The 12,115-nt window shown below is 42.3% G+C and overlaps 1 protein-coding gene across 1 annotated transcript in view; it reads left to right on the forward strand.

The window, feature by feature from the left end:
* Window positions 1-12,115, forward strand: part of NR6A1 (nuclear receptor subfamily 6 group A member 1) — a 224,927-nt gene that overhangs the window by 52,308 nt on the left and 160,504 nt on the right. The window contains 1 exon segment of the mRNA XM_038745192.1: window positions 1,681-1,722. Within this exon segment, the coding sequence (XP_038601120.1) occupies window positions 1,681-1,722 (42 nt within the window).

Consider the following 12,115-nt stretch of genomic DNA (forward strand, 5'->3'; position numbering starts at 1 on the left):
CTCTCTCTCCCTCCATACATCCGCCAAACTTGCTCTCTTCCTCCCTTCAAAGCCCTACTGAGAGCTCACCTCCTCCAAGAGGCCTTCCCAGACTGAGGCCCCCCCCTTTTCCCTCCTTATCCCCTCCCCGTTGCCCCCCTGCCCTACCCTCTTCCCCTCCCCACACCACTTGTAAATATTTGTACATATTTATTACTCTATTTGTACATATTTACTATATTTTATTAATGATGATAGCTATAACTATTTATTCCGATAGTATTGACACCTGTCTACTTGTTTTGTTTCATTGTCTGTCTCCCCCTTCTAGACTGAGCCCATTGTTGGGTAGGGACTGTCTCCATATGTTGCCAATCTGTACTTCCCAAGGGCTTAGTACAGGGCTCTGCACAGAGTAAGCACTCAATAAAGATGATTGAATGAATGAATGAAATGAAATTACAGATATATACGTAAGTATTGTGGGGATGGGAGGGAGGGAAGAGCAAAGGGAGCCAGTCAAGGCGACACAGAAGGGAGTGGGAGATGAGGAAAAGTGGGGCTTAGTCTGGGAAGGCCTCTTGGAGAAGATGTGCCTTCAGTAAGGCTTTAGCGGGTTGGGGGAGAGTAATTGTCTGGTGGATTTGAGGAGGGAGGGCGTTCCAGGACAGAGGTAGGACGTGGGCCAGACATCGGTGGCGAGACAGGCAAGACCGAGGCCCAGTGAGAAGGTTAGCATCGGAGGAGCGAAATGTATGGGCTGGACTCGGCTGTAGAAGGAGAGAAGCGAGGTGAGATAGGAAGGGGAGAGGTGATGGAGTGCTTTAAACCAATGGCAAGGAGTTTTTGTTTGATATGGAGGTGAATAGGCAACCACTGGAGATTTCTGAGGATGGGGGCGACAGAAGCAGTGTGGCTCAGTGGAAAGAGCCCGGGCTTGGGAGTCAGAGGTCATAGGTTCTAATCCCGGCTCCGCCACATGTCTGCTGTGTGACCTTGGGTGAATCACTTAACGTCTCTGAGCCTCATTTACCTCATCCGTAAAATGGGGATGAAGACTGTGAGCCCCACGTGGGACAACCTGATCACCCTGTATCCCCCAGCGCTTAGAACAGTGCTTTGCACATAGTAAGTGCTTATCAAGTGCCATTATTATTATTATTATTATTGTTACTGTTATTATGACTGGAGTGGAGAGAGGCAGGAGGTTGGGAGGTCAGCAAGGAGGCTGATGTAGTAATCTAGACCTCTAGACTGTGAGCTCGTTGTGGGCAGGAAATTTGTTTATAAAGTCTGTTGTCATCTCCCAAGTGCTTAGTACAGAGCTCTACGTGCAGTAAGCACTCAGTAAATACAATTAATTAATTGAAACCCTGGACATGTTTGGGTCATGAGGATCCAGCCCTGCCACCCTCAGCAGCTACAGGGGCAGGTGCGCGAAGTGAGGGGCTTCACCCATCAGGCCACCCTTTCTCCCTTCTCCCTCCAATTCTAGGACCCTGTGGAATGGAGACTAAGCTGTGGCGCTTTTTTACTATCTTTTGAATATGGCGTATGTGGGTGATATTTCACAGCTTGTGAGCTGCATGCAAAAGACAGCAGTGATTCTTTGGTCATAGGCATTAGGGTAAATGCCTAAGTTTGGAGTCCAAAAGAGATTCACAAGTTACTAATGCTATTTATTGCTTTCTAATTTTCTAGGATTCTGTCAAGATGAGTCAGCTGAGCATGATCCCTCCACGAGTAAGTTCTAGATGTTTATTATTTCCTCATCTGTAAAATGGAGATTAAGTACCTGTTCTCTCTCTCCCTTAGACTGTGAGCCTCATGTGGGACGGACTCTGTCGGATGGGTTTGTCTTCTGTATACCCCGCTGCTTAGTACAGTGCTTGGCACCGACTAAGTGGTCAACGAACGCCATAATAATTATGATTTCCTCTCCAGTCTTAAAGAAGGGAAGCTAGGCCATTATGTGTCATCCTGATTTACAATGTCATAGATGAATCTGTTCTCTATTCACTATCTTCGAAGCTTGATATGCTCTCTTTCATGTCCCTATTTGTATTTCCCTTGCTCTCTCCTCCTTTTGGGGTCCAGCCCTCTCCCCTGCCCATTGTCGGGGTGACCTAGAGCCTGAAAGAACTCAGCCTGTACCATTCCTTCATTTCTAGGCAGAGATACACAAGTAAGCATCTCGTTTGGGCTTAGCTCAGACCTAAGTGGCACGGCCCTTTTTGACAGTTTCAGACTTCCTTTGAGCTGAAAGGTGTGGGGCAGTGGCTATATTCAAGGTGGTACTACACATCCCAGTGATTCCAGTAGAGTTCATTCATTCCTTCATTCAATCATATTTATTGAGCACGCACTGTACTAAGCTCTTGGAAAGTGCAGTTCAGCAACAGAGACAATCCCTGCCTGCAATGGGCTTACAGACTAGAAGTGGGGAGACAGATATCAAAACAAATAAAGAGGCATCAATATAAATAGAATTATAGATATATACACAGCAGAACAAGTAAACAGGCATTAATATAAATAAATAGAATTATAGATAGGTACATATATACACAAGTGCTGTGGCAGGAGAGGGAGAAGTAGAGCAAAGGGAGTGAGTCGGGGTGATGCGGAAGGGAGGGGGCTGGGCCTGTCCTCGGCCTGGACGGGAGGCTGGAGGCCGAGTACTGGCCAGTGGCTCAGAGCCCTGGAGTTTGGGAAAAGCCAAAGGTTTTCTGAGTGAGAGCCCAGGCAGACTGGGTGCCATGATTTAAGTTCACACAGCAGTCCCTTCCATGTTTTTTTATTACTGGGTTAGACTCCTACTACATTAGCCAGTCAATCATATTTATTGAGCATTTACTGTGTGCAGAGCACTGTACTAAGCTCTTGGGAGAGTACATTATGACACTATACGAGATACATTTCCTGCCCACAACAAGCTTATAGTTTGGAGGGGGAGACGGATATTAATATAAAGAAATTACAGATATGTACATAAGTGCTGTCTCTCCCCACCGCAGGCCCTCCCTGCAGACTGTGAGCTCATTGTGTGCAGGGATTGTCACTATTTATTGCTGTATTGTACTTTCCCAACCGCTTGGTACAGTGCTCTGCACACAGTAAGTGCTTAATAAATACAATGGAATAAATGAATGAATGCTGTGGGGCTGGGAGAGGGGATGAATAAAGAGAGAAAGTCAGGGTGCTCAGAAGGGAGTTGAAGAAAAGGCAAAGAAGGCTTAATCAGAGTGGGTCTCTTGGAGGAGGTGTGCCTTCAATAAGGCTTTGAAATGGGCCAAAATAATTCCTCAGGAGGTCACATAACTAGATGAGCCTTCATTTTGATTTTTAATGATGAGTACGGGGAGATTTTAATGAGTAAATATTACCTAAAGCTAACTCTTTTTTTTTTTTAAAAAAAGTTTGGGTCCTGCTTTTCCACTCCAACCCCTCTCTCTTTCCTTTCTCTTTTAAAAATGGATATTTGGAGGGAAATGAGTCCAACCAGTCTGGCCACATCACTTCTCTGGAGTAAAAGACTACCCTGAGGCTGCACCTTGCCTTTTCCCTTCCCCACTTGGGATAAGAAAATGGGCCAGAGACCTCCTTTCTCCCGAAGGGCCGTCAATTTGAGCTCCTAGAGGATAAGGGAGGAGAGGGCAAACATTCCTGAGGGGTGAGGTGTTTGAGAAAACACAAAATAGTGAATCTGGGCATGTCCTTGGATTGGACTTGATGAAAGAAATTATGCCACAGGGAGTTGATAGCATTGCTTCGTGTCCCTTCAGTGTTCACACTGTAGAACTTTCAGAGTTGCAAGTCTTAATTTTTATAAGTGAATTCTGCGTTTAAAGGGCTTGAATTGTATAGTGGTAGCTCGCTGCTCGAGGAGAGTGATCTGCCCCTGACTGAAGATGCTTTTATGATTCCCTTAAGGGGAATTGTGCAAGTACTTCGATTTCAAACCATCAGGAAGACTGGATTTTCCATGCCAGGGGCTGTAGTGAGAAACTCTTTTAAGGAATGTGTTCCTCAGAGGACTTGAATCTCTGTTTACAGAGTTAATGTGTATATGTAGTCAACAGGAAATTACAGATGTAGCTCCCAGCTGCGGAATTAGCAATTGCTTTGGGGGTCCTGATGGGTGACCTTTAGTTGGTCTAGAAGAAACTAAGAGTTGACAAAATTAGCAGTTTTATCATGCAGTCCGATTTTAGCCGATTATGTGTAGAAGCTTTTGTATTTTACTTAAAATTACTAATGGAAACATATGCATGCAATTTGAACCCAGTTTATTTAGATACCCAATTGCGAATGTTCCAAGCTGTCATTTTCAATTACAGGACACTTGGATATGAAATACAAATATAATTAGTTTCCACAGCTGCTGTGATAACACTTGCCAATGCCAAATGGAGTTTCTGATGGTTAACACCAAGTAAAACACGTAACCACCAAATTAAGTTCCTATAAAACAAGTACTGTACTATTCCACGTCTTGGCTCGTTTTCATACGTTTCTGGCAGTCGCACTGTTTAAGAGCAAAAGGTGGAGTTATTCCTAGCTGGTGTATTGGGAAGAGGGATTGCCTCGGATTACCTTTCCATAGTCTTGGCAAATACAGACATACATATGTATGTGGGGAATGTTTTTCATGGTGAAAGTTTTTTAAAATTTGAATTTCATTAAATAGATGGGGAAAATGTCCATGGTTGGTCTATGCCATTTTTCCTGTGGGATATCTGTTAACAGTCTTGAGAGATAGAAGGTAAAGGTGAACTCTTAAGGCTGGAAGAATTTTTAATCCTCCTTCTCACCTCCAGACAGGATCATACTTGGCCACTGACAGCATTAAAATATTCCAGACATTCTTTGGTTGACTTTCCTCTTTCCCCTCACCCCCATATTTTTGTTTAAAGAACTGTTCAAATATTGAAAATAAACCCAAGCATATATTTACCTTATAGGAATGACTGGTCTGTGTATTTCTCTCAGTTCTTGGTAACATTCATAAATTTTTTGTTTTTTCTTACATTTATCACAGCCCAAGAAACAGGCATAGGGTAACTTACAAGTCTCAGGGCATCATAAAGACACACTCAAAATTATCTTGGAGGAATTTTCCAGACCTATAATAGTTGCTGGTTTTTAACCATAAGGGGTAGTAGTTATATTTATTAAGCACCTTCTGTGTGCTAAGCACTGTTCTAAGTGCTTGGAAAAAGTGCATGGTTCAGAATGATGCTCAGTCCCTAGCCCTCAGGTTCATAGTCTAATAATAAGTTGGAGAAAATTGTTGCTAGACATTTAAGGAAAGGTGGACCCAAAACCAGAAAAACAATATAAAAAGACCAGGCTAAGAACCAATTCCACAGGAATTATAAAACACTGTGACTAAAGGGGCATTTGAGAGCTAAGATTGTGTCTATTAACTGTTATACTAAGTGCTTAGTACAGCACTTATCTTGGAGGACTTTTCCGGACCTATAATAGTTGCTGGTTTTTAACCATAAGGGGTAGTAGTTTTATTTATTAAGCACCTTCTGTGTGCTAAGCACTGTTTTAAGTGCTTGGAAAAAGTGCATGGTTAAGAATGATGCTCAGTCCCTAGCCCTCAGGTTCATAGACTAATAATAAGGTGGAGAAACTTGTTGCTAGACATATAAGGAAAGGTGGACCCCCAACCAGAAAAACAATATAGAAAGACAAGGATAAGAACCAATTCCACAGGAATTATAACACACTGTGACTAAAGGGACATTTGAGAGGTAAGATTGTGTCTATTAACTGTTATACTAAGTGTGTAGTACATAACTTATCTTGGAGGAATTTTGCAGACCTATAGTAGTTGCTGATTTTTAACCATAAGGGGTAGTAGTTATATTTATTAAGCACCTTCTGTGTGCTAAGCACTGTTCTTCTAAGTGCTTGGAAAAAATGCATGGTTAAGAATGATGCTCAGTCCCTAGCCCTCAGGTTCATAGTCTAATAATAAGTTGGAGAAAATTGTTGCTAGACATAAAAGGTGGACCCAAAACCAGAAAAACAATATAAAAAGACAAGGATAAGAACTAATTCCACAGGAATTATAAAACACTGTGACTAAAGGGGCATTTGAGAGCTAAGATTGTGTCTATTAACTGTTATACTAAGTGCGTAGTCCATCACTCTACACAGGGTAAACGCTCAATAAATACTGTTGACCGGTTTCATGCTCTTCGTTGCCCAGGCAGGGCTGTTCGAGTCCGACAGTCACAACAGCGACAGACCCCAAAGCCTCTACTTTCTAAAAGTTTGAAGGTGAGCCGGCTGCTTCTTCCTCAACCTGATTTGGGGGAGAGGGTACGATAAGAGGCAGCATGGCGCGGTGGGTAGAGCATGGGCCTGAGAGTCGGAAGGTCATTTTATTCATTCAGTCGTATTTATTGAGCGCTTACTATGTGCAGAGCACTGTACTAAGGTCTTGGGTTCTAATCCTGGCTCTGCCACTTACCTGTTGTGTGACCTTGGGCTTGGCCCACTTCATTTGTGTGGGCCAGATATGCCATCTATAAAAGGGGGATTAAAAGTGTGAGCCCCACATGGGACGGGGACTGTGCCCAACTCGATTAGCTTGCATCCACCCCAGTGCTTAGTACAGTGCCTGGTACATAGTAAGCACTTAACAAATATTATTATTATAATAATATAGGCCATGATAAACCAGGGGCATCTTCCAGGAAGCTGGGCTCACACTGCCCCTTCCTCTCCCTGCCATGATGAGGAGAGCAGGATGCCCACTGTTGGGTAGGGACCGTCTCTATATGTTGCCAACTTGTACTTCCCAAGCGCTTAGTACAGTGGTCTGCACACAGTAAGCGCTCAATAAGTACGATTGATTGATTGATGGGCCCCGATGTTGTGGGGGGATGGAATGAAATGTCTGAGGCATCTTTTGGGGGGTCCAGTGCTAAATCAATCCTGGATAAGAGGCAAACCACCTGGAAACAGGACTGTCTTAAAAATCAGGTGATTGGCTTTCCTAATGCCAATTCTTAATTTTGATTTTAGGAGTGAGTTTAGAATGGGGTAGAGTAATACCTCCCATGCTTCCCCACTATTCCAAATCATCCATCCCACGCTGATCATCATCAACCCTGCCCTGTGTTAGCAGTGCCGGTATGATTTTACTTGTATGGTGCCATTTCCCACCCATGTGAGCAATCCCAGATTCCGGTTTGCAGATAGGCAGTAGTTTTCTCAAAGCAGACACTAAGTGCTCCAACATTGCTTCAGGAATGGGAAGAGGTGGGCATGATGGAGGTTTTCCATGGGAAGGGACTGAGGTTGTCCCCCAGGGGTAAAATGATTCTCTGCCTTCAGAGCTCAAAAGTCTCAGAAGTCAAAAGCTCAAAAGTTGCAAATTATCCCCATTTCTCCCTTGCAGTCCATCAGTTAATTGTATTTATTGAGTGCTTACTGTGTGTAGAGCACTGTACTAAGCGCTTGGGAGAGTACAGTCAATACCATATCCCAGACGGATAACAATCTACCCTAGATCTTATTCCCTACTGCCGTTTATCTCCCTTTTAAGTCCTCCGAGGAGACTGAAAACAGCTGTTTTTGACCAAAAGCCAATATTAAATTACCCCTCATCCTTCTCATCAGTTTTAATAACCCCAGTGACTTTAACCTTTCCCCATAATATTCCATAAAGTCACTCAATGATTCAAGATGAAGTGACAAGCGGCATGCACTAGTGGGAGGTCAAAGAACCTGGGTTCTAATCCTGGCTCTGCCACTTGTCTGCTGTGTGACCTAGGGCAAGTCACTTACTTCTCTGTGCCCCAGTTGCTTCATTTGTAAAATGGGGATTGAGACTGTGAGCCCCACGCAGGACATGAATTGTGTCCAACCTGATTTTCTTGTCTCTACCTCAGCTCTTGATACAGTGCCTGACATATAGTAAGCACTTAAAAAATACCCTTTTTAAAAAAAAGTGGGTTATATACTTCCCTGCTCTGTAGTAATGCAGATGTATAAAGTCATTATTCAACATTTAATAAGCCACTATCCACATATTTTTTACATTAAATTTTTCTTCCACAACCTTTAGTGTTTAATGGGAATGTTGTTATTCTAATAACAGTTGTGTGAAGTAGATGGAGTTACTCCCATTTTCAGTAATATCTAGTAAAGAAAAAGCTTTGACTGAAGATAAAAAAATTCTCAGTGAAGCCACTTTAACTTCAAGTGGATTCTGGTAGACTAGATGAGACTGTAATCTTGCTGTGGGCTGGGATTATGTCTGCTAATTCATCATCATCATCAATCGTATTTATTGAGCGCTTACTATGTGCAGAGCACTGTACTTCTGTTGTATTGTACTCTCCCAAGTGCTTGATACACTGCTCTGTGCATAGTAAGTGCTTAATAAATACCACTGATTGATTACTTCTAGAGGCACTGGTCTATACCGCCTAGTTGACCCAGCATAGACTACTCCTCGGAGATGGGCAATGGAACTTTCTGAATTCAAATGCTTTTTTGACTTTTCCTATGTCTGACCGGATGGGTAATTGCTTGCAAGTTTTTGTAATGTTTTAAGTGCTCTCTGTGGGCCTGGCCCTCTTTGAAGCCCTGAGGCAGATGTAAATTTAATCAGGTTGGATACAGTCCATATCCCACACGGGACTCACATCTTAATCCCCATTTTACAGATGAGACAGCTGAGTCACAGAGAAGTGACTTGCCCAAGATCACCCAGGTCCTTCTGACTCCGGCTTGTTCTTTCTTCACTGATTCTGTAGCATCCGTAAGTCTGTGGGGTGAGAAAAGAGGAAACAGCTCCTCCTCTACTCTGACTTCACGGGCTGCGCTCCAAAGTCCAATGCTATGTCAAAGGTTCAGGCGAAGTTCATTTCTACAAGGAGTTTTCCCTATTCCCCGGCAGTTAAAGTAAGCTATGGACAAGGGCAGTCATAGGTCAGTAGAAGTTCAAAACAGCATAACCTTTACTTAGCCACTGTGTTTACTATACAGTTGTAAAACTCAAGGAACAAGGACTGCCTTGATACCGGGGAAGTGGGAAATCTAGTCATTGAGAAGAGGGACTATTCTTGCTTAATACAGGAGAAATAATTGATTTATGTGCTTGCCCCCAATTGTGCTATAAATTGGGGCACATTAAAGGCAACAGGCTTTGCCCAGCTTTATGTTCGGAAAGTAGGAGGCCCCCCAGTAAAGATCATCAGCGCCCTGAGCTGAATTATGAATCTTTTAATACTACTACCCCGGGTCATAAACCGTATAAAATACAAGAAAACAATTGATGCTCTTCACTTAGACTGGCGCGGGAAAAGGTCAGAGAGTAAGTAAATAGTTGAACTAGCAGCAACTGTTCTTCAGAGTCAAGTAGACTTTTGTCCTTTTTGTTCTCCTTTTAAGCAGAGCCATTTGCAAATTTTTAGGTTTCAGTCAAATCCATTTTCCCCGTTTTATGCGTGCAGTTCTTATAAAAGTTTGAGTGTTGTCAATTTTGGTTCAACGATCCAGTCTTGGATTCAGCTTTCCACATTGGAAAGACATTTTCTTGTCTCTGTTGCATGGTGAGTTGACTTGGGTCCTGTCGGGAGGTAGGTTCTTATGTAAGGTGGGAACATATTGAGAAATAAAGATTTTATTCCAGAGAAGTGGAATTTTGGTGCTCTTTGGGAAATGCTGTTAATAATAGCAAAAATACTAAGACAGTTGTATGTGTATAATAATATTAACGTTTGCTGTACTTTCTATATGCTTATTATATGCCTAACACTGCTGTAAGTGCTGAGATAGATAGAATATAAGCCGATTAAATACATTTCGTGTCTCACCTGAGCCTTATAATCGAAGGTGGGGAGTTAGAGGAGTGTGTATTTTGCTAAATGTCTCTTGAAATGTAATTTACAGCAGAAACAGCATCGCTTATTGGAAAAGACATGAGCTTAGGAGTCAGAGGACCTGGGTTCTAATCCCAGCTCTGCTACTTGTCTGCTGCTGTGGGCAAGTCACTCCACTTTTCTGTGTCTCAGTTCCCTGGGGATTCAATACGTTAGTACAGTGCTAAGCGCTTAGTACAGTGCTCTGCACACAGTAAGTGCTCAATAAATACGATTGATGATGATGATTCAATACTGTTCCCCTTGCAATTTAGACTGTGAGCCCCGTGTGGAATCCGAACATCTTGTTATCTACCCAGCGCTTAGAACAGTGCTTGACACATAAGCAGCAGCGTGGCTTAGTGGAAAGAGCACAGGCTTGGGAGTCAGAGGTTGTGGGTTCTAATGCCGCTCCACGACGTCTGCTGTGTGACCTTGGGCAAGTCACTTAACGTCTCTGTGTCTCAGTTCTTTCATCTGAAAAATGGGGATTAAGACTGTGAGCCCCACGTCGGACAACCTTGTATCTACCCCAGCACTTAGAAAAGTGCTTGGCACATAAAAATACTTAACAAATACCATCATTATCATTATTATAAGTAATAAACATTATTATTACTAATAATAAAAATCTTTAGGTGAACTGTGTATCCATAATATACCTGTAACAGTCTGGTCATTGGGGAGTGATAACTTTTCTTCTATTTTCTCTCACAGATGGGGCGTAGATCACACTTTTCTGCTGAAATAACCCCACTATTTTCACTGCATTGATTTCATGAGAGCAATTTCCATTTTATTAAGATAGCCGACAATTTTGAATGATACAAAGAGAAAATCATTCCAGATGTTAGCAGGTGTAAGTTACTTCTACTTGTTCAGATGATCAGAGCTCAAACACAGTGGACCATTTCCTTTAAGATTGTTCTTTACCATCTGGCTGACTTTTAGGGTAGCTGTTCCTTTCCCCACAAAGCAGCAGGTAACCTACCAGTGACCATCTGTTGACCCCTTTCTTAACCTTTTCATAGGCTAAAGAAGTTGACCGTATGCCTATTTAAAATACTCAGTTTTTGCATTTTCTTTTTAAGGAAGAATAGTGCCTCATATAAAATAAAGTAAATACGCATGCTTTTTGATTTGGACATTTCATGTCTGCATGCTGAGAATTTCCCTCATAAGGCATTATAAAATGAAATAGACATTTTAACTAGAATTTTGAACAGCAAAATAAATGTGTCTTCCAGGGGCCCGTATTTGAAGTTTGTAGTAGTAACTGAGACAAGTCTTGCCCAAGTTATGAGAAAGAAACTCAGAAACACCCAATACCGAATGGCCAAACTGCAAAAAAAGGATCATATTAGCCAAAGAGTTGGGAGATTAGTGGATAGGTATAAAGAAACAACAAATGAAGCTTTTAACACCAGAATCTGTGAACCTCATTTAAAACTTGCTATTGAGTATTTACAAATTTACGGTCAAGTAGGATTGTAGTTGTTGTTTGGGGGTGGTCAGAAAATGGGTCTGTGAAAAGGGAAGTGGGGGAATGGCAGAGAAATAATTAGGAGGGTGTCCCTTTAGAAACCTTCATTAAAGAAACTCATGTGACACCGCAGCACACTTGTGAAACCATTTCTCCTGAACAGTGTTGGACTGTTTCATATAGATTCACATTGTTTGAAGAGCATCCCCTAATTCTGCTATTGTTTTCTCACCAGACACATGCTTTTTCAGCACTGAAGCTTATTGTGTGCAGGGATTGGGTCTCCCAACTCTGTGATATTGTTATATTGTACTCTCCCAAGTACTTAGTACAGTCATCTGCATACAGTAAGTGTTCAATAAGTATGATTGATTGGACTGTTGTAAATGTGACTTTTTTTTAACTGTTTCTCTTGGATGACTCTTTAATAGCCAAATAAAGAGAAATTTCCTAAACATGCAGCCTGCTTAATGGGAGTCTCACAACGGAGAAGCAGCATGGTCTGGTGGATAGCGTATGGATGGACCTGGGAGTAAGAAGGACCTGGGTTCTAATCCTTGGTCTGCCACTTGTCTTCTGTAAGACTTTGGGCAAGTCACTTAACTTCTCTGGGCCTCAGTTAACTCATCTGTAACATGGGGATTAAGATTGAGCGACATGTGGCGCAGGGTCTGTTTCCAGCCCAATTTGCTTATATCCCCAGCACTTAGTATAGTGTCTGACATGTAGTAAGCGCTGAATAAATTCTACAGTTGTTGTT

Source organism: Tachyglossus aculeatus, chromosome 4 (assembly GCF_015852505.1).
Source record: "Tachyglossus aculeatus isolate mTacAcu1 chromosome 4, mTacAcu1.pri, whole genome shotgun sequence".
Lineage (NCBI taxonomy): Eukaryota > Metazoa > Chordata > Mammalia > Monotremata > Tachyglossidae > Tachyglossus > Tachyglossus aculeatus.